The sequence below is a fragment of the Lemur catta genome, chromosome 2, assembly GCF_020740605.2.
Source record: "Lemur catta isolate mLemCat1 chromosome 2, mLemCat1.pri, whole genome shotgun sequence".
Classification (NCBI taxonomy): Eukaryota; Metazoa; Chordata; class Mammalia; order Primates; family Lemuridae; genus Lemur; species Lemur catta.
The window spans coordinates 42,300,571-42,321,194 of NC_059129.1; the positions used below are offsets into that span (position 1 = coordinate 42,300,571).

General features: G+C 58.0%; 1 protein-coding gene and 1 long non-coding RNA gene across 3 annotated transcripts in view; one reads left to right on the plus strand and one right to left on the minus strand.

Annotated features, from left to right (window-relative positions):
- The window catches only part of TNXB (tenascin XB), a 52,784-nt gene that overhangs the window by 12,038 nt on the left and 20,122 nt on the right, over positions 1-20,624 (minus strand). The window contains exons 10-24 of the mRNA XM_045541750.1: positions 19,655-19,951; positions 17,642-17,932; positions 16,990-17,295; positions 15,103-15,435; positions 11,797-12,105; positions 10,427-10,735; positions 9,008-9,295; positions 8,435-8,740; positions 7,727-8,041; positions 7,294-7,617; positions 6,562-6,912; positions 4,626-4,922; positions 3,894-4,244; positions 1,459-1,788; positions 97-414 (exon numbers count right to left, since the gene is read on the minus strand). Coding sequence (XP_045397706.1) covers positions 97-414; positions 1,459-1,788; positions 3,894-4,244; positions 4,626-4,922; positions 6,562-6,912; positions 7,294-7,617; positions 7,727-8,041; positions 8,435-8,740; positions 9,008-9,295; positions 10,427-10,735; positions 11,797-12,105; positions 15,103-15,435; positions 16,990-17,295; positions 17,642-17,932; positions 19,655-19,951 — 4,725 coding nt within the window. The remainder of the gene's footprint in view (positions 1-96; positions 415-1,458; positions 1,789-3,893; positions 4,245-4,625; positions 4,923-6,561; positions 6,913-7,293; positions 7,618-7,726; positions 8,042-8,434; positions 8,741-9,007; positions 9,296-10,426; positions 10,736-11,796; positions 12,106-15,102; positions 15,436-16,989; positions 17,296-17,641; positions 17,933-19,654; positions 19,952-20,624) is intronic.
- On the plus strand, positions 9,291-13,993 carry LOC123631771. 2 transcript variants are annotated; one of them, XR_006733223.1, is made up of 5 exons: positions 9,291-9,311; positions 10,205-10,346; positions 10,445-12,049; positions 12,400-12,962; positions 13,069-13,993. It is a non-coding gene; the product is annotated as an uncharacterized LOC123631771 (long non-coding RNA). The 2 variants fall into 2 exon arrangements; XR_006733222.1 differs by lacking the exon at positions 9,291-9,311 and having other exon boundaries at positions 9,572-10,346.

The following is a 20,624-nucleotide window of genomic DNA, read 5'->3' on the forward strand; positions in this document are numbered from 1 at the left end:
GAGAGCAGAGGGGCGTCCTGGGCCCGTTCACCCACCAGCAGAGAGAAGGTGAAGCTCCCCCTGGGTCCCAGCCTGGGGCTCCCACCGTGCACTCACCTGTCACCCCGACGGCAGAGACGGGGCCCACGCGCTGGCCCCCGTGGAAGCCGTACAGGTTCATCTTGTACTTGTGGTCTGGCTCCAGGCCTGAGACGGTGACCCCATCCTCGTGCCCCGGCACCCGCACCGCCTTGGGCTGCCCGTCCCCGTTCTTGTACTGGACCAGGAAGTGGTCAAACTGGCCCTCGGGGACCGTCCAGGTCAGGCTCAGGGAGTCGGGGGTGGCATCCGTCACGGTCAGCTCCCCCAGGAGAGGCTTGATGGGAGGCTCGGGGGTCATGGTGGGCACCACTTGCGTGGCCTCCGGTTCATCCTCTGGAACTGGACAGACACGTACGGGGACAGTGAGGTCCCTTCAGTCCTCAGTTCAGACGGAAAGGGTGCGTCACAAAACACAAAGTGTCCAGGGGCAGAAAGATCTAGCACATCTCTCCTCTCTGCTCCCTTCCCCCTGGTTTCTGTCCCCTCCCCCTGACCCCCTTTCCCCTCTGCCTCCCCAATCTCCAACACCCAGGTGGCCGCTCCCTGCCCCTCCAGCACCGCCTCTCTTCTGAGCACAGGCCCCCTCGGGCCCTGCCTTCTGGGCCTCCCTGCACTGGGGTCTCCTTGGCATCTTTTGCTCATTTGGCTCCAATCTTTGCTCCCAAACAGGCTCAGAACACCCCTCCCCAAGCCAGAAACTAGGGTGTGTTCCTGGGCCTGGGCCCCCACCTGCTGCCAGCAGCCACAGAGTGTGCCCCCCCTCCCCTAAGTTCCTCGGGATGCCTTCCCTCCCACCCCTCCAGCCCCATCCTGGCTGGGCCACCTCCCAGCTGGTCTCCCTGCCTCCAGGCTCCCTGCCACCCCACTCCTGTCCCCTCCCCTCCACCCCCCACATGGCAGCCAGGATGGGTTTTATAGGAGCACAGGGGCTGGTGCCAGGCTCAGCACAGAACCGGGCAACCACCCTCCTCCTCCCTGGGAGAAACCCCAGCTTCCTGGGCTGCCCCTGCCTCTCCTCCCATATTTCCAGACTATCTCCTGCACCTCAGAGGACAGCGCACTCCCCTGCTCCGTTCCTCTCACTCTCCACGCTCTTCCAGGTCTGACACACTCTTCATCTCCTCTGGGAAGCTGTCATGGAGCCGACGCCCACCTGACCTCAGGTCTGGCTGTCCCTGGCTACCCACGGGCAGGCTGGCTGAGGGGGCCCTTCCCCATGCAGGTGTGGGCCGAGGGCCCAGTCACCCCTGTGCTTTATTTGCTGCTTCACAGTCAGTCTCTCTAGGACTGTGAGCCCCATTAGGACAGGAATATGTGGAGGGATATGGTAGAGAAGGGCATATCTCTGAGGGCCATCATTCCCTGCCCCACACTCACCTGTCACGCCCACGGTGGACGCGGGGCCCACGCGCTGCCCCTCGTGGAGGCCGTACAGGTGCATCTTGTACTTGCGCCCGGGCTCCAGGCCCCCCACGGTCACCTCTCTCTCCTCACCCCCGACACGCACCACCTGCGGCCGCCCGTCCCTGTCCTTGTACTGGACCGTGAACGAGTCGAAGTGGCCCTGGGGGACGGTCCAGGAGAGGCTCAGCGAGTCTGGGGATGATCCTGTCACCATCAGCTTTCCCAGGAGTGGCTCCTCCGGGGGCTCTGGGCCCTCCGTGCTGGGTTCTGTGGGGCTGGGGGTCTCGTCCACATCTTGTGGGGCTGTAAGGAGAGATGGGGTACAGTCTCAACAGGTGATTTGCTGTCTGGTGTCGACAGTAGACAGTAGAGTACACGCAGCACATTTACTGGAGCTGTGGGCCAGGGGCTGGTGCAGCCCTCATTGTACCACTCGGCGCTTTGGAAGAAGAGGGTGTGAGCCGCCCTCACCCCGCCCCGTAGTGCTGGCAGGACGGCTCCGCTGCAGCCCTTCAGAGGGCAACTGGGACACATGTGTCAGGAACCAAAGTCATTCTCATTTCCTTTGACCCAATAATCCCAGTTCTGGGCATCTACCCTAAGAAAATTATTAAAAGCAGGAAAAAGTTATAGCATGGAAGAATTCATTATGGGATTATTCATGACAGCAAAACGTGTCACAAAGCCAAATGACCCACGGAAGAGGATTAATTTTGTGACCATGCTTTCACTATAGAGCTTCCAATAACCATTGAAATGATGATTAATGCTGGTTGTGTAGCCACACGGTGAATGATGACAATGTAACTTGTGTACAAAAGAGCAAGAGCCGAGAACTGTGTGGACGCTCCGACCGCAACTTCACGACGCACGCGGCAGACGGGAACGTGCGCTACGCCCGCTGCTGTTCGTGGCACTCAGGGGTCAGAAGGTGGGATTATGAGATTTTTTCCCCCATTTTTCAAGCTTTCCATAATGTTACTATATTCTTTTCACTAGAGAAAAATGCAGCCTTGGGCCAATAAAGAAATTCTGGGCTATAAAAAATTACTAATCCTATGGGGGCTGGGTGGGTGGCGGGCAGTGCAGGCAGAACGGCAAGGGCAGGGCGTGGCCCTCCCGCTGCCCTGCCCCCTCCGTCCCGCTGGACTCGCTGCCCTGTCCCCTCCATGCTGCTCGACTCGCCACAGCAGGGGCAAAGAAAACAAGACCCAACCGTGGGTGAAAATTAGCAGCTTACCCCCAGGGTGTGAATTTTTCTAGCGTCCATTTTCCGATGGTTCCCCCATTCTCCCTGTTCCCCCAAACACAAACGGTCCTCTGAGCACACGTGTAGAAGTGAGGCCTCTCGCCCCGGAGTCAGGGGGCGGAGTGAGAACGGCTCACCGGTCTGCACGGTCTTAGCAGGTGACAATGCACCTCGCAAGGCATGGGACGTGTCCCACAAGAGACTGATTTGCAGAGGGGCCATTTGTCCCCATGCGTAGGAGCTCTTGAGAAACACTCTGAACCAGGAATGAGAATCTGGCTGAGAATGGCTTAGAAAAGGCAGCCTGACTGCCCTTGGGGAATTTCATTCACCTTGTGACTTGTGCCCCCTGATTCTTAGGGACTCAAAATTTTGATTTTCTCATAATTACAAGTGAAATCAGTTACAAGAGTGACGGAGAAGACAAAAGGAGCGTAAGCGAGAGGGAGACATTATACTTTTTCTCTTTTCCCCTGATTATAAAAGAAAATGTCATTTAAGAAAATCTGGATAATGCAGAACAGAAAGAAAATGTGATGGAACATTCTATTTGCCTAACAGACCACACCCCCCATGGGATGCGTTTCTTTCCAGTCTCCTTGCCATGACTTTTACTTTCTTTTCTCCATTTTTTCTTTCTAGCACAACTATAGCTTACAATATGCCTGTTATTTTCGAATGGCTGTGATTAGTATCCTTACTGAAATCTGGGCTCTTTTTCTGTTTCCCAGAGTAATGGTCTTGTGTTACAACATTTCAGTGGTGGCATACCAGCTCATTTTATAGATATTGCCTAAATTGTTTGTTACCCCGACATTGGTTGTTTCCCTTGTGTGCATGTGCGTGTGTGCTTATAACAAAGAAAGCTGTGATTAAGAGGGGAAGAAAGGAAAACTCTGGCGGGTCAGATTGGCCTGTGCCTGCCATATTTTGCCATTGGAAGTAGCCAGTGACTGTCAGAGGGATGTCACACCAGGGGGACAATCAGGCTGCAGGTGGGCAAGGCCAATCCTCTAGGCTAGGGACACCCCGGGCCATGAAGAGAGGGTGTGAAAGGGGAGCAAGTCCTAGACCCACAGGGCTCGGCGAGAGAGCAGAGCAGTCAGCAGGCACCCGTGAAGGAAGGGCAGTTACCCCCGACGCCCCGAGCACCACTCACCTGTCACGCCCACGGTGGACACGGGGCCCACGCGGTGCCCCTCATGGAGGCCGTACAGGTGCATCTTGTACTTGCGCCCGGGCTCCAGGCCCCCCACGGTCACCTCTCTCTCCTCACCCTCGACACGCACCACCTGGGGCCGCCCGTCCCTGTCCTTGTACTGGACCGTGAACGAGTCGAAGTGGCCCTGGGGGACGGTCCAGGAGAGGCTCAGCGAGTCTGGGGACGATCCTGTCACCATCAGCTCCCCCAGGAGCGGCTCCTCCGGGGGCTCTGGGGCCTCCGTGCTGGGTTCTGTGGGGCTGGGGGTCTCGTCCACCTCTGTGGGGGCAGCGGTCTCTTCCTCCGCAGCTGAGAAAGGGGGACAGAGAGAGGGAGGTGGGGCGATGGGGATGTCGTCAGGTCTTGGGGAGAAGGAGGGAGAAGTTGGGGCCCGAGGTCAGTTCTGACAAGCCCACCCTTGGGCTGAGTGGTCCTGCTCAGCTGACAGCTAGCAAACATGCCCGAGCTCTGGGGTCAGCTGTGGGGAACGTGGGACAGCCACCAGCACAGCACACAGGGTCCTTCTCTGCCCAGGAGGACCTGTCAGTCCTCAGGGAGCCCAGGGGAAGGCACGAAGGGTACCGGGGCTCAGCCGAGAGCAGAGGGGCGTCCTGGGCCCGTTCACCCACCAGCAGAGAGAAGGTGAAGCTCCCCCTGGGTCCCAGCCTGGGGCTCCCACCGTGCACTCACCTGTCACCCCGACGGCAGAGACGGGGCCCACGCGCTGGCCCCCGTGGAAGCCGTACAGGTTCATCTTGTACTTGTGGTCTGGCTCCAGGCCTGAGACGGTGACCCCGTCCTCGTGCCCCGGCACCCGCACCGCCTTGGGCTGCCCGTCCCCGTTCTTGTACTGGACCAGGAAGTGGTCAAACTGGCCCTCGGGGACCGTCCAGGTCAGGCTCAGGGAGTCGGGGGTGGCGTCCGTCACTGTCATCTTGCCTAGGCTTGGCTTTGGAGGTGGGGCATGAGGGGACTCCTCTTCGGGGGCTGGGAAGAGATATAAACAGGATCTTTCCTGTTGCTGGAAGAAGCCACTGAGGCCCCGGGTTTGAGGTCAGGTGAGCTGGCTCTGGGCCTAATTTAAGAGCCATTTCTGATTATGATCATCCAAATCTTTTTATGGCCTCGTTGTGGTCCCTCAGACATGCCAGGCGACCTCCCACCTCAGGGCCTTTGCACTGACTGTTCCATCTGCCTGAACGTTCTTTCTGCAGAACGTTCTATATGGCTCATGCCCACACTCCCTTTAAGTCTTTATTCAGCCACCTTCTTTGGGGGGTCTTCCCTGACAGCCCTATTTAAAATTCTGATTTTCTCAATCGCGATGTATCTTCCTTATTTGGACCTGATTCCAGCAACAAATGCAAAACAATTATGAGACAATCAGGAGACTGCAGCACTAACTGCAAACTTGGTATCAAGGAATGACTGCTCATTTTTCAAGGTATGAAAATTGTACTGTGGATTTTTAAAAATAGTCTTTTTAGAAAGAGAGATATACTTAAATATTTATTAATGAAAGTATAGGGTGTCTGGGTCTAGTTTTAAAACACTGCAGTGGTATGTCCACACAGGGCAGCACTGCTGGGCAGTAAGAGGCAGCGAAGTACTGCTACATACTACGGCATGGAGAGACCTCAGAACCATTATGCTCAGCAAAGGAAGCCAGACACGAAAGAACATATATTGTGTGATTCCCTGAAATGTTCAGAAATGGGCACATCCACAGAAGCAAAAGTAGATTAGTTGTGGACTAGGGCTGAGGATGGAAGTGGGTCTGGTCTGGACCCAAGATATCTTTTCTGGGCGATGCAAAAGTTCTAAAACTAGATTGTGGTGATGGTTGTACAACTAGGTAAATATGCTAAAACTGATAATTTTATGGCTCATGAATTATCATTATTATTATTTTTATTTTCAGAGGCTGGATCTTGCTCTGTCACCCAGGCTGGAGTGCAGTGGTGTCACTGTAGCCTCAAACTCCTGGACTCAAGTGATCCTCCTGCCTCAGCCTCCCGCGTAGCTGGAACTACAGGTGTGCAACCACATCTGGCTAAATTTTTTGTTTGGTAGAGACGGAGTCTCATTCTGTTGCCTAGGCTGGTCTGGAGAATTGTATCTCTATAAAGCTGTTAATAAAGAAAACATTCTAATGCGGGAGGGCGGGAAGTGGCTGGGACAGAAAGGAGTCAGTCTGTCCGCAAGTTGATATTTGGTTGAAGCAGGGTATCGGTACGTGACAGGTTATTATACTATTCTTTCACTTTGTGTATACGTTTGAAATTTGTTTAACAAATATCTGTTGAATGAATTAATTTGTATTTCAAAAATTTGTCCTGATCTCACAGAAGAGCTCATTCTAGAGTTCCAAGGAAAAGCAGAGAGCCATAAACCAGCAGTGAGTTACCTCCGCAGAGGTCTTGTCCCCTGCGGCCTCTCTCAGTTGGGTCTGGCACTTCTCAAGGATTCGCTCTCCCTGCCCACATATCATGCCTGTCTGAGGCCTCAGTGAACAGCAGGTGGGTAGAGGCTTGAAGCCTTGGGGTCCTGGATCTCCAGTGGAGGAGACACTAGAGGCTGCATTTTCCTAAGACTCAACCCAGAGAGCCCTTTAGCCCCAACTCACCTGTCACGCCCACGGTGGACGCGGGGCCCACGCGGTGCCCCTCATGGAGGCCGTACAGGTGCATCCTGTACTTGCGCCCGGGCTCCAGGCCCCCCACGGCCACCTCTCTCTCCTCACCCCTGACACGCACCACCTGGGGCCGCCCGTCCCTGTCCTTGTACTGGACCGTGAACGAGTCAAAGTGGCCCTGGGGGACAGTCCAGGAGAGGCTCAGCGAGTCTGGGGACGATCCTGTCACCATCAGCTCCCCCAGGAGCGGCTCCTCCGGGGGCTCTGGGGCCTCCGTGCTGGGTTCTGTGGGGCTGGGGGTCTCGTCCACCTCTGTGGGGGCAGCGGTCTCTTCCTCCGCAGCTGAGAAAGGGGGACAGAGAGAGGGAGGCAGGGCGATGGGGATGTCGTCAGGTCTTGGGGAGAAGGAGGGAGAAGTTGGGGCCCGAGGTCAGTTCTGACAAGCCCACCCTTGGGCTGAGTGGTCCTGCTCAGCTGACAGCTAGCAAACATGCCCGAGCTCTGGGGTCAGCTGTGGGGAACGTGGGACAGCCACCAGCACAGCACACAGGGTCCTTCTCTGCCCAGGAGGACCTGTCAGTCCTCAGGGAGCCCAGGGGAAGGCACGAAGGGTACCGGGGCTCAGCCGAGAGCAGAGGGGCGTCCTGGGCCCGTTCACCCACCAGCAGAGAGAAGGTGAAGCTCCCCCTGGGTCCCAGCCTGGGGCTCCCACCGTGCACTCACCTGTCACCCCGACGGCAGAGACGGGGCCCACGCGCTGGCCCCTGTGGAAGCCGTACAGGTTCATCTTGTACTTGTGGTCTGGCTCCAGGCCTGAGACGGTGACCCCGTCCTCGTGCCCCGGCACCCGCACCGCCTTGGGCTGCCCGTCCCCGTTCTTGTACTGGACCAGGAAGTGGTCAAACTGGCCCTCGGGGACCGTCCAGGTCAGGCTCAGGGAGTCGGGGGTGGAGTCTGTCACGGTCAGCTCCCCCAGGAGAGGCTTGATGGGAGGCTCGGGGGTCATGGTGGGAGGTTCTGAAGGCTCATCTTCTTCCTCCTGTGGGACTGAACAGAGACATGGGGAGGGACTCAGAGGGAGGGCGTCTGTGGGACTCTGCTGGCCCCTGGACTGCCCCAGCCAGCTGGGCGGAAGTAGAGCGGGCCGAGATCTCACCCGTCAGAGCCTCAATGTGGGCAGGACCCACGCGCTGCCCATCATGGAAACCATACAGGGACACCAGGTATCTGTGGTTGGATTCCAGGCCAGAGAGCGTGATGTCATTCTGGTCACCCCTTACATCGACCACATGGAGTCGCCCCTCTCTATCTGTGTACTGGACCTTAAAGGAGTCAAATTCTCCCTCCGTCACCAGCCAGGAGAGATGCAGGGTGCGCGGCGTGGCCTCTTCCACTGTCAGCGCCCCCAGGCGGGGCTCGGATGCCGAAGGAGTGGGGGCTGCAGTCTCTGCTTCCATTTCTTCTCTGGGGGCTGGTTCAGAGAGAGGCAGACATGGATGACTGGTCTGTGGACTCACCAAGACTCTCGGGAGGAGGGAAGCAGGGAGGGAATGAAGGCAAGAAGTCAGCAATAAAAGGACCAAATTTTGATCCACGTGGACGAATTTTAAAAGCGCTGTGCTAAGTGCGAGAGGCCAAACACCAGACTGTGTTACATGACGTGATTAAAAGGCAAAACTGTAACGACAGAAAGCAGATCAGTCGTTGCCAGAGGCTGGGGTGGGGAAATTGACTGGAAACAGCACAAGGACACTTTCTGGGTCGGTGGAGATGGCGTAAACGGGAAGCGCAGGGAGCTCCCTGCTCCGCGGAGGGCAAAGGCAGGTGGGAAGGAGGCACAGTGTGTTCTGGCTGCTGCACTCACCGGTTACAGCGATGGCAGAGATGGGACCCACACGCTTGCCGCCCTGCAGCCCATAGAGCAGCAGCTTGTACCTATGGGCGGGGTGCAGGTCCGAGACGCCGACCTCCCTGAGGCTGCCCTCCACGGGCACCACCTGTGGCTGCCCGTCCCTGTCTTTGTACTGGACCACAAAGGAGTCAAATTGGCCCTCGGGGACTGTCCATGAGAGGCCCACAGAGTTCGGGGTCACGCTGGTCACCTGCAGCTCCTCCCCCAGACGGGGTTTTGGGGGATGCTTTGTTCCAGTATCCACAGCAGTCCAGGCCTCTGAGATGGAGACACGGAGAGGAAATGGCTGAGCCGTTTCTGGAAGGCTGGGTGACTTCGAAGGGCAGGACCGAGAGGGACGGAGACGGGGCTTGGCAGGCTGAGTCCCACGGGGCTGGTGCTAGGGGCTTGCGCAAGGGTGCGGGGAGCCGGAGCTGGGCCCGAGTGGCTGGGGCCGAAGGACGGTGATGGCAGCCACCACACGTGACCGCCTGCTGCCCAGGCCTCAGGGGAGCAGAGCAGGGCCCTGCAGGGGATGCCCCTCACCCGTGGTGCCCTCAGCAGTGAGGGGGCCATGGCGCTTCTTGCCCAGGAGGCCGTAGAGGAGGAACCTGTACTTGCGGCCAGGATCCAGGGGGGCCACGGCGACTGAGCGCTGGCGGCCCTCCACGGGCACCACCCGGGGCCCGTCCTTGTCTTTGAACTGGACCACAAAAGAGTCGAACTGGCCCTCGGGGACTGTCCAGGAGAGGCGCAGCGAGTCTGAGGTGGGGTCCGTCACCCACAGCTCCCCGAGCTGGGGCGGGGCCTCCCGGCTGGCGTCGCCTCGGGCAGCTGACAGAGAGGAAAGGTTCTTGTGTTTATTTTTTCCAAAATGACTCCTTAACTGCCTCCCTCTGGGGTTGGAAAAACCCAGAACTGCCCAAAAGCTCAGTCAGTGCTTCTCCCAAATATTTCCATCGCCTCCCGTTCCCGCCGCCTCCACCTGGCCCACGCCTCTCCCACTTGACCGCAGTGGGGAGGGTCTCCGCCGAGTCATCTCTGGCCAGAGAGCGCCCCTCACTTCCCTCCTCATCTTATCCCTCTTGCTGTCCGGCCTCTTCCAGACGACCTCCCCGCAGGGCACAGCTTGGCACAGACTCGGCTCTGTCTCCTCTTACCCAGCAGCCCACACTATGATGGGACTGGCCCCGAGACACCCAAGGGCACAGGATGCCGGGGGGCAGACAGCAGGTGGGGAGGCGGGACATTAGGACTCTGGCGCCCGGGAGAACTGAGCCTCCCACCGGGCCTGTGCGTGCCTGGGGGGAGCTCAGACTGGGATAGGATCCAGCGTCTGCCCGAGAGCCATTCCGGGGCCTGTGAGGGAGCTGGCCGGCTGCCTTCCTGGACAGCGAGGACGCTGACGGCATTGTTATTGCTAGAGCTTTCTGGCAACAGCGAGCCCCCAGGGTCAGGGAGGGCCTGGACTGAACCCCAGGAAAGGGGCACAGCTGGGCTCCTCTGGTTCCCAAGTTCCGAGGCTCAGGGAGGAGGGCAGAGGAGGAAGGCGAGCCTCTGCAGGAGGCGCACATGGGGCCAGGAAAGCCTGAGCCAGGAGGGTAAGAGGCGGGGTGGCAGGCAAAGGGTGACGGCCAGCCTCTGAGGAAGTGACGGCCCGAAGGCCCAGGGAAGCAGGAAGGGGTCCTGGCTACCCTTAGCCCCCACTTCCAACACCGCAGTCTCCCTCATTCCCTCCTCCAGGAAGGGGCCTGTGGGGCCTCCCCCCCCCACCAGAAGCCGAAGTTAGGAGAGCGGCCAAGTCAGCCAGGAGGGCAGACCCGGGAACTGGCCCTTGCCTGCTTCAGGCGGGGAGGGCTGTGGCCTTTCAAAGGAGACAGAGGAGGTGGACAAGGGAAAGCCCGGGAGGGGGAGTGGGAGGAAGGGGGAAGGCTGAGCCTCAGGCTTGGGTGCAGGGCCTCTCACCTGTCTTCGCTTCCACAGAGACGGGGCTGCGTCGTTTCCCATCCTGGATCCCAAAGAGCAGGAACTTGTACTTGCGGGAGGGTTCCAGGCCGGGGACGGTGACCTCCCGCTGGTCTGCGGCCACCGGCACCACCTGGGGCTGCCCGTCCCTGTCCTTGTACTGGACCGCGAAGGAGTCGAATTCACCCTCGGGGACCGTCCAGGAGAGGCCCACGGAGTCGGGGGTCACGTCCACCACTGTCAGCTCCCCCAGGCGGGGCTCCAGGGGGAGCTTGGGCGCCTCTGTGGCCGGGGCCGGTGGGAGGGGATCTAGGATCCGGGAAGACAGAGAACATGGCTGAGATCTCTGACGGGAGAAACCCTGGGTGCTGAGGGCCTTGAGGGCTGTGAACTGAGATGGGGAACAGCCACACCTTTATTTCCAGACCTCTACCTGAAATGATCAACATAGGAAACCCGCCACAGCAGTAGTACTGTGACTTTGCTACCAATAGACAACACAGATGTTTTTACATGGCGTTAAAGATATTACAAAAACTTTAAAATACCGTTTATACTCATCACTACTTCTTCTAAAAGTTGTAGTTTATTAAACACGCAACATGTTATGTAATGAACTAATGTCAGTCCAAGTATTACTAAATCATGAATTTGAGTTTTTAAGAAATATTTTGATAATTGCAAATCTGTATAATTGGCTTCCTTTGTAATCCTATACATTTTATTTTATAGATTTTAAAACATATCTCTGAGAGGGGCTACGTGTTTCACCAGGTGCCACCATACAAAAGTCACGGAGTTTTGTCTTCCTAGACACGGAAAAACATCCCCCAAATCGTGGAGAACCTATGCCCAGGAGGCCAGGAGGGGCAGGACGGAGCCAGGAGCCAGAGGGGCAGCTCCCAGGAGAAAGACCCGCCCAGGCTAGAAAGGAACGCAGTTTAGGCCACGCAGCTAAGGACAGACTCTGAGAAGGGATTCAGGAATGTGTGCCGGTTAACCCCAATAACAAAGGGCAGAAGGGGGAGGTGGCAGCCATGTCCAAGTCACAGTAGGGTTGTAAAGACAAGAGGAGGAGACAGCTGTGGACAATGGCAGAAGGAAAGAGAGAAAGTCTGAGGCTGGGTTTAGGCCAAATGGAAGCAGACGTCCGCAGGAGTGGAGATGGGGAAGGAGCCGAGGGCAGGGAGGTTCCAGCCCAGGAGGAGTCACGGGGTCAGGGAACAGACCCGGAGGCCTGTGAGCCCCGCGGGGCCCTGCAGGGCCTGTCCCTCCACGAGGGAGCGCGGTGCCTGGGCAGGGCTGTGGGAAGGGCTGTGGGGTAGGAGCGCTGGGTAACCAGGGACGGGGACTGCCTCGCCCTCACTCACCCGTCACAGCTACCACGGAGAGGGGGCCCACTCGTTGCCTGCCATGGAGCCCGTAGACGTTCATCCTGTATTTTCTTGCAGGCTCCAGGTTGAGGACGGTGACCTCCCGCTGGTCTGGAGCCACAGGCAACACCTGGGGCTGCCCGTCGCTGTCCTTGTACTGGACCACGAAGGAGTCAAACTGGCCCTCAGGAACAGTCCACAAGAGGCCGACGGAGTTGGGGGTAACATCTGTCACCGTCAGCTCCCCCAGGTGCGGCTCCAGTGGCGGCTGGGTAGCTGGAGGGGTCTCTTCTTCCCGTTGTGGGGCTAGGACAGAGATGGCAGGGAGCTGTTAGGAAAGGACCTCTTTCCCTTAGTTATAATTATGTCCGTTATTTCTGTGGTACCCAAGAGGTGGTTTGATGTAAAACTGCATTGACTGGCAACATCCGTCTGGCCAACAATCCCGCACTGGGGCCCTGCCAGGTGTCTGAGGTTGCACTTGCTGGGGGAGAGGGCTGTCAACCGTCACTGAGACCCTGGCACAGTGGCAGAGGGTCCACCTGTATGTCAATGACTCCAAACCTAGACCCCCTGCCCAGACCTCTCCTCTGACCCCAGGCTCGTGTTTGCTCAATGTCTTCCTGAGATGCCGCAAAGTCAGGCTCGCAAAGTCCAAAACTGGGACCTGAGCTCCCTCCGACACCTGCTCCCAGCACGCCTCCCCACCTCCGGGAAATAACCGCCTCATTCTCCAGCCTCGCAGGACAGAATCCTCGGGGTCCCTCCCGAGTCCTCTCTTACACCCCACATCTGCCCCGTGGGCAAGTCCTGTTGTCACTGCCTTCCCAGTCTGGCCCTCCTCGCCACCTCCAGGCACCAGGGGCTCTCACTGGACTCTCACAACAGCCTCCCGGATTACCTCTTTCCTGCTGCCCCCACCCCCGGGGGGCAGGGTCTGCGGCCAGCGGGATCCTGCTGAGGCACGAGTCAGCCTGTTCCCACAGCAGCCTCCGACTCACTCGGAGTAAAAGCCAGGTCCTTACAGCAGCCCCCGAGGTCCCACATGTCCAGCTCTCACGTCATCCCCTGCCACCTGCCCTCCTGCAACTTCTTTCCATGAGGGAATGAACTGTCCCTCACCATCAAGCCTTACTCTTGGTGGTTTGGCTTAACTGGAAAAGGTGAGACTATTCAAGAGTATGACAGTTCCCACGCTGCATTTGGGACAGTCCTTTTCCGATTTTGAAGTGTTTCTAATAAGCTCCATGCATCTCTCCCTGGTGACAGCACTGCGAGAGCCCTGCGCACCAGGTAAGCCCAGGCTCAGCAGGCTCCGGCGACTTCGTGCCCCTGCTGCACTGGTAATGAACATCGGTGCCCGTTTCTTCCCGAAAGGGCCTCCTCCATTTTATCCGGACATGCAAAAATGCATCTTTCAAAATATCCAGCATTAAAATACAGATTTCTCAGCTGGTGTAGTGGCCCACGCCTACAATCCCAGCAACTCCGGGCCGAGGTGGGAGGGTCGCTTAAGCCCAGGAGTCGGAGGCTGCAGTGAGCTGTGATTGTGCCACTGCACTCCGGCCGGGGCAACACAGCAAGACCCTGCCTCTGAAAAAGAACATGGATTCCTCCATGGGACGGTCTGAGCAAACGTCGAATGAACTGAGAACATGAAAGAAGCCACATCACTTCCTCTGTTACTGGGCAGCATTTGCTCCACCTTGAAGACGGAGACGCTGAGGGTGGAGGGGGGTAAGGTTTTTAGGATCGCACAGCTGAGAACAGGGGAAGCCGGGAATGGGACTCGGTTTGTCAGGTTCCACATCAACTTTCCTCTGCCGCACCCCCTCAGTCAGGCCCAGCAAAGCCTGTCCTCACCCCAGGGCCTCACAGAGCCCAGTGTGGTTCCCTGGGACAGAACAGATCAGGATCACCCCAGCAGGAACCTTGGTGGCACCTCTGGGCCTGGCACCTGCCCAGGTGCTACCTCAGGCCCTGAGGAGAGTAACTTAAGGGTGGCTTTCCCCTCTCCCTCTCCTCAGTGCTGATGGGGGCAAAGAAAAGAAATTGGGAGTGGAACGTTCTGGAAACTAAATTAACCAAGCCATTATCTGGTTGAACTTTGTGGAAATACAGAAACAGTGTTCTGGAAAACTGTTTCTCCACTTTTAAGTTTTTAATCTTTTCCCTTATAGTAAAAGTTGTTTTTGAAAAAGGTGTGTCTTTGTTTCAGGGAGCAAAGGGAAACAGAGATGGCTCTCACTGTGACCACGCTGGGCGGGTCAGCAGGAGGGTCCCAGAGGCGCTGCTGCCCCCTCAGCCTGTTGGACTGAGGCCCTGGACAAGAGGTGCCCAGGCTGGGTGCTTTGGAGTGGTTCAGGTGGCCCATAACTGGGCCGGAGACAGGGAGGTGGGAAGAATGCTCTTCTTTGTTGTGAAGTTACTCACTGGTGAGTGCTAATGAAAGTTTTGGCTGGCGCGGTGGCTCACGCCTGTAATCCTAGCACTCTGGGAGGCTGAGGCGGGAGGATCGCTTGAGCTCAGGAGTTCGAGACCAGCCTGAGCAAGAGTGAGACCCCGTCTCTACTAAAAATTGAAAAGTTAGCGAGGCGTAGCGTGGTGGGCCTACAGTCCCAGCTACTCAGGAGGCCGAGGCAGGAGGACTGCAGGATCCCAGGAGGAGCTGGACAATGCAGTGAGCTACGATGATGCCACTGCACTCTACCTGGGGTGACAGAGCAAGATTCTGTCTCAAAAAAAAAAACAAAACAGAAAACAAAAGAAAGTTTTGGGTTGCACTGATGAAGAGGCCAATGTCTCATGCACGTTCTCCCATCCAAGTACTACGCAGGCCTGACTCTGCTTCTAGATCCCCGGAGGCCAGTGCGTCCAGGGTGGGAAGGCTGCAGGCTCACGCGCATTCTGACCAACAGCTGAACCAGCCAAAGAGGACAAAGCAGACCCCACAGTAAGGATGATCACAATAATCACAGCAGCAAATGCCACGAGCGTGTTTACTGTGTGCCCCAGTGCTGGGGCTTTACATCTGTTAGCTCCTTTAATCCTAACAACAATTCGGTGAGGTCAGTGTTATCTCCATTTTACACACAAGGAAACAGAGGCATAGAAAGTTTAAAACCTACTCAGGGTCACAAAAGCTGGTTGTAGCCCCAGTCGCTAGTGACCTGCTGCTCTTTCTAGGTCTTCCCCGAGCAGGTGGGGCCTCATGGCTCCGCTGGAGCGGGAAAGCAACTGGCTCCAGGGAAGTCAGGGCCAGCAGTGGGAGGGAATCAAACCAGGCCCCTGCCCCTCACTCACCTGTCACGCCCACGGTGGACGCGGGGCCCACGCGCTGCCCCTTGTGGAGGCCGTACAGGTGCATCTTGTACTTGCGCCCGGGCTCCAGGCCCCCCACGGTCACCTCTCTCTCCTCACCCCCGACACGCACCGCCTGGGGCCGGCCGTCCCTGTCCTTGTACTGGACCGTGAATGAGTCGAAGTGGCCCTGGGGGATGGTCCAGGAGAGGCTCAGCGAGTCCGGGGACGATCCTGTCACCATCAGCTCTCCCAGGAGCGGCTCCTCCGGGGGCTCTGGGGCCTCCGTGCTGGGTTCTGTGGGGCTGGGGATCTCCCCAACACCCTCCTGAGGAGCTGAGAGAAGAGATGGGGGATACAGGCTTAAAGGGTGACTTGCTTGCTGGTGTCATCAACAGAGGACATGCCTTAGATATATTCCTCATGCCGCAGGCCTAGGGGCTTGCGTACGTAGCCTTTGTATCAGCCATTTGGGCACTCATGGATGGAGAGGGCTGAGATAAGCCCCGACCGCATCCTGTACGGGTGGGTTCCGTGGGGGCAAAGAGTCTCCCCTCATATCTGAGAAAGGAGCTGAGATGGGAAGAAAGGAAACCTCTGCGGATTCTTCTATACCATGTTTAGTGACGGTGCTGACCTACCTGTGCTTCCCAGCTCTGGCTGCCCGGCCCCTTGTGTCCAGATGACCATGGAATTGCGCCTGCTAAGGCCTCCCCAGGCAGCCCAGGCCCTCCCCCCTCTTAAACCTAAGGAATGAATTGCTAAGGCAGGGCTCCAGGCCAGAGTGGGAAAAAAAATTTGGAGCAGGTGGGGGCTCGTGAGAGCTGGGGAAAGGCCCTGTTCTTCCCTGGCTGGCTCTTGTACCACACCCCTGTGGGCACCTACCACCGTCCCCTGCAGTTAGGTCTTTGCCGAGGCTCCGTGGAGTGGGGAGGGCACAAGGGAAGCCCGCCCTTTTGGGACCCACCCCTCGGTCCGTGACTACTGTCGAATAGGAGACGGAGGAGGGAATAGGCATGAATGATAACCCAGGCAAGGATGGGGAAGGCAAGGAGGGGAGGAGCAAAAAAGGTTACTGGAAAGTGAGAGAGTCAGGGAGAAATAGCAGCTCAGTCTCCAGTGGCAGATTTGAGGCATCTTGCACTATTCTAAGTGCTGTACATATAGCAACTCACTTAATCCTAACAGCTCTGTGTAGTGGTAACCATTGTCCCCACGGACAGAAGGGAAGGCTGAGGCACAGGAAGGCTAAGTAACTTGCACAAGGTCCCCTAGGTAGTGAGTTGCAAAGCTGGTAGCAAGATTCAGGGAGGTGGCTCTAGAGTCTGCTCCCAACCACCACGTCACACTATCTCTTGGCAAAAATTCACAGGCCATGGAGATGGCACTGGATGGGGAGAGGCTGGGGACATGGAGGAGCAGGCTGGGATGCTGCGCTGAGAGGGAGCCCTTTGCCTCACTCCCAGTCAGGGAGCTGGGGGCCCGGAGGAGTGCTCCGCACGCCGCAAGGAGGCTGGGCAACCGTGGTGCTCTAGGCCCTGCACCTGGATCTGCTACCTGTGAACAGAGCAGCAATGGCAGGAGGGTGTGGGGAGCAGGTGACAGAAGCTCAGAAGTGACCACAGCCTGAACCATGCCATGATGTAGCCCAGTAAAACCTGTGGGGCGAGCGAACACAGTGACTGAACGGTGAGGACATCTGCGGGGAGGACAGAATAGGGCAGAGGGACAATCCAGGTGCTTGGAATGGAAAAATGGGACCTGCCTTGGAGATGCAGAAGCCGGGCTGAGACAGGAAGGAGGAGCTGGAGGGGCTGGAAGGAGCCCAGGCCAGGCCTGACTCACAGGCTGGAGGCCAGCAGGGGCCAGGCCTGCGCAGCCCTGACTCACCTGTCTTGGCCACCACAGACACGGGCCCCACACGCTGCCTGCCACGAAGCCCGTACAGGTTCATCTTATACTTCCGGTCGGGCTCCAGGCCGGGGACGGTGACCTCGTTCTCATCCCCCTTGATGGGCACTGCCTGGGGCTGCCCCTGTGCATCCTTGTACTGGACCATGAAGGAGTCGAAGGGGCCCTGGGCCACCGTCCACGACAGGCGCAGGGAGTCTGGGGTCACGCCGGTCACTGTCAGTTCCCCCAGGAGGGGCTGCTCGGGAGATTCAGGACGGGGGTGCTCCTCTTTCCTCTCTGGGGCTGTAAGCAAGAGGATCCAGCCAGGTGCTGAACTGGCAGCCTGGGATTGGGGCTGGGGTTTGCACAGGATGTCACAATGTCACATGGGGGTGTCGCTATTTGATTAGTGTGAGTGCAAAACTCCTGGGAAGTCTGGCACAGCCAGGGTGTGACACACTCTCTGGGCTGTGGGGAGCTGCTGCGCGGGGTGGGAGGGGCCCAGCAGTGTGGGGGAGGCTGGCTGCCCCTCGCCCAGGAGTGGGACCAGGATGCCGGAGCCGTCCTGCCGGGGTCCAGCTGGTTTCCAGCTGAGGGCAAGTGCAGAGGGGTGGGAGAGGTCACGTGGGGCTGAGGCGCTGCCACTCACCAGTGGTGCCATCGGCCGTGAGGGGGCCATGCCGCTTCTTGTTGGCAATCCCAAACAAAGTGAATCTGTACTTGTGGTCAGGGTCCAGCGGGGAGACAATGACTGAACGCTCAGGCCCTTCCACAGGTACCACCTGGGGCCGCCCATCTCTGTCCCTGTATTGGACCATGAAGGAGTCAAACTGGCCCTCAGGGACAGTCCAGGAGAGGTGCAGTGAGTCTGGAGTAGGGTCTGTCACCCACAGCTTTCCCAGGCGGGGTGGGGTCCCTGGGCTTGGGTCACTCTGAGGCACTAGGAAGAGAGAGACAGAGAGAAGGGAGGGTCATAGGTCATAGGATAAGGGTGAACTCATCTCCCATATAGGGATGCTATGTGAGGTTGTGCAGGCAGTTCACTGCACAAAGGTGCATTGCTGAGGGAGTAGCGAGGGACTGGAATCCAGCCAGCACTCTGCTTGCCTTAGCAAGCTATGTGCTCTGGTGAGGAGCTATGTCTGAGAGGAAGGGGTGCCCTCTTCCAAACGACACAGAAGCACTGTGTGGACTAGTGTGGCCCTGACTCTATCCATAACCCAGGAGCAGGGAGGAGCTTCAGAGAAAGGGGAGGCCAGCCAGGCCCTTTCATGTCTCCACAGTCAGGGAAATCTTCCCAGAACAACCTCCACTGCTTCCAAGCCTAACTACGCACTGGTTTCTCCTCCAAGACAGGACAGCACGATCTCTGAGGCGTTCCAATGTGGGACAGCCTCCCACACCTGGGCTCCAGGCCTCTCCTCCTCCTTGGGAACTTTGACCCACGGGTGACCCACCCACCCTGCATCACCGACCCTCCCCTCCCAGCAGCTGTGCATCAGCGTTTAAACAAGCTCCTGTCCCCCCTGCCCCAATCCCATGCGCATCTCCCTCCAGCTTCCATCTTCCCTCTTTGCTCTCTATTTCCAGCCCAGATTCCAGAAAGCGATGTCTACACTGGTTGCCGCCATGTCCTCATCTCCATCATCCTCCCAACCCAGCTCCACCCTCCACCAGGCAGCTCTCAGGGGGCCAGTGGTGACTTTGCCATTGCTAAGTCTTGTGGACACTCTACAGCCCTTGAATCACTCTTCTGGAATCTGACAAGTCTGACTGTGCCCTCCTGCGTGGCTCTGCCCCTCCCTGCAAGTCACCCCTCAGGCTACCCTGTACGCTCCTCTGCTCACCCCCAGGGCTCCAGCGGCCCTGTCTCTTCCCCCACCCCACACTCTCACCCTGGCTCCTGTCTGCGGGCACGGATGACACCACACCCCCCTGCAGGCCTTCTCTCACTCTCCAAACCCAGAAGGCAGTAGGACCCCGAGGCCCCACCCCTTCTTCCTCTCTGCCTCACTTCTATCAAAGCGGTCATGCCTCCCAGGTGTGCCTTAAGGAGTGTGATGATCCGTGCTTAGAACCTCTTGAACACATTTGACTCTCATTAAATGCACAAAAGATGTTTATCTAAGTGGGCCACACTGTGTTGTTCCCCTCCCTGCTGCTCCTTGCCCTGGGACAGGCGAGTCTTGACTCAGAACCCGGGGGGACTGCCTGGGCCCCTCACTCTCCTTCACCTCCCACATCTGGCCCCGCCGCCACCATCCCAGCGAAGCCACCACCATTTCTCGTCAGCTCTTAACTCACTTCTCCGGCTATCCTCTGCAGCAGTCTCAGCACTGTTGTAAGATAAATATCCAGTCGTGTCACTCTCCTACTTAACCCTTCAGAGGCTTCTAGGGCCCTCAAATGAGGCCCAAGCCCCTCTGCACGGCCCAGGAAGCCCTAAGCCCTTTAGCTCCCCACGTGCCCTGCTCTCCAGCCTGAGGACACTGACATCAACACTCTTCTGCCTGCCCCACCACCAATTTCCCTTTAGCACTCAGCTCATGCACCACTCCCTCCAGGAAGTCTTCCTGGAGCTCCCGAAGCAGGTTCCCAAAGTACTGGGAAGACCTTCAGGATGACATGGAGGGCAGGGGTGGGTATGACTGCTCTCACTCACGGATCTTGGCTTCAGCCACCAGGGGGCCGTGCCTCTTCTTGCCAACGAGCCCATACAGGACAAATTTGTACTTGCGGCCCGGGTCCAGGGAGGTGATGGGGGCCGAGCGCTGGGGCCCCTCCACAGGCACCACCTGGGGCTGCCCGTCCCTGTCCTTGTACTGGATCACAAAGGAGTCAAACTCGCCCTCGGGGACCGTCCAGCGCAGGAGCAAGGAGTCAGAGGTCATGGCCGTCACCATCAGCTCGCCCAGGCGTGGTGGACCTGAGGGCTTCCCAGGCTTCTCCTCACCCCTGTCTGGGATTTGGGGGGCAAAAGCAAAGCACAGTGGATGACCCGTTTCCTTGTCCCCGGCCTCCTTCCCTCTCCTCTGCCTACTTCTCCCCATCCTGGACAGCTCCCTCCCTGGAAGCCTGTATTTCCCCAGCCCTCTGTGACCAGCTCTCCTCCCTCAACCTCTGTTCCTTCCCTTGTGACAGTTTCTCCACCCTCACAAGGTCTTAGCCTCTCTGCACACTGGGATCTCTGGGGGAGTTTAGGTCCCCTGTGGTTCTGCCTGAAATTTTCAAGCCTCCTTGCTGCTGCTTCAAAGCAGCCTGAAGCCTCCTCGACCCACCTGAGCCGCACTCAGCCTTGCCACCATCTCTCCTGGTGGCGAGCCTGACCTGGAGTTAGGCAGACATTTGGCCACCCTGGTACCACAGCCAGGAACCAAGAGGGGATGTGAGAGCGAGGCACTCCAGGCCCTATCCTGCACTGGTCCTGCCAGCCCCACCCATCTCAGAAGTCCTGCTGGCTGTGGAGCCCCCTTTCCCAGGGACCAGCAAAGACTGGCTGATGGGACCACGGGGTGCTGTCCTGCAAGCCAGGCTCCCAGGGAGGAGGTGCCGGGGGCTGAGTGTCAGTATCCAGAGGCCTTCTCATGCCCACCCTGAGAGATCCACAGGACAGGGCAGGGCAGAGGAGAGAC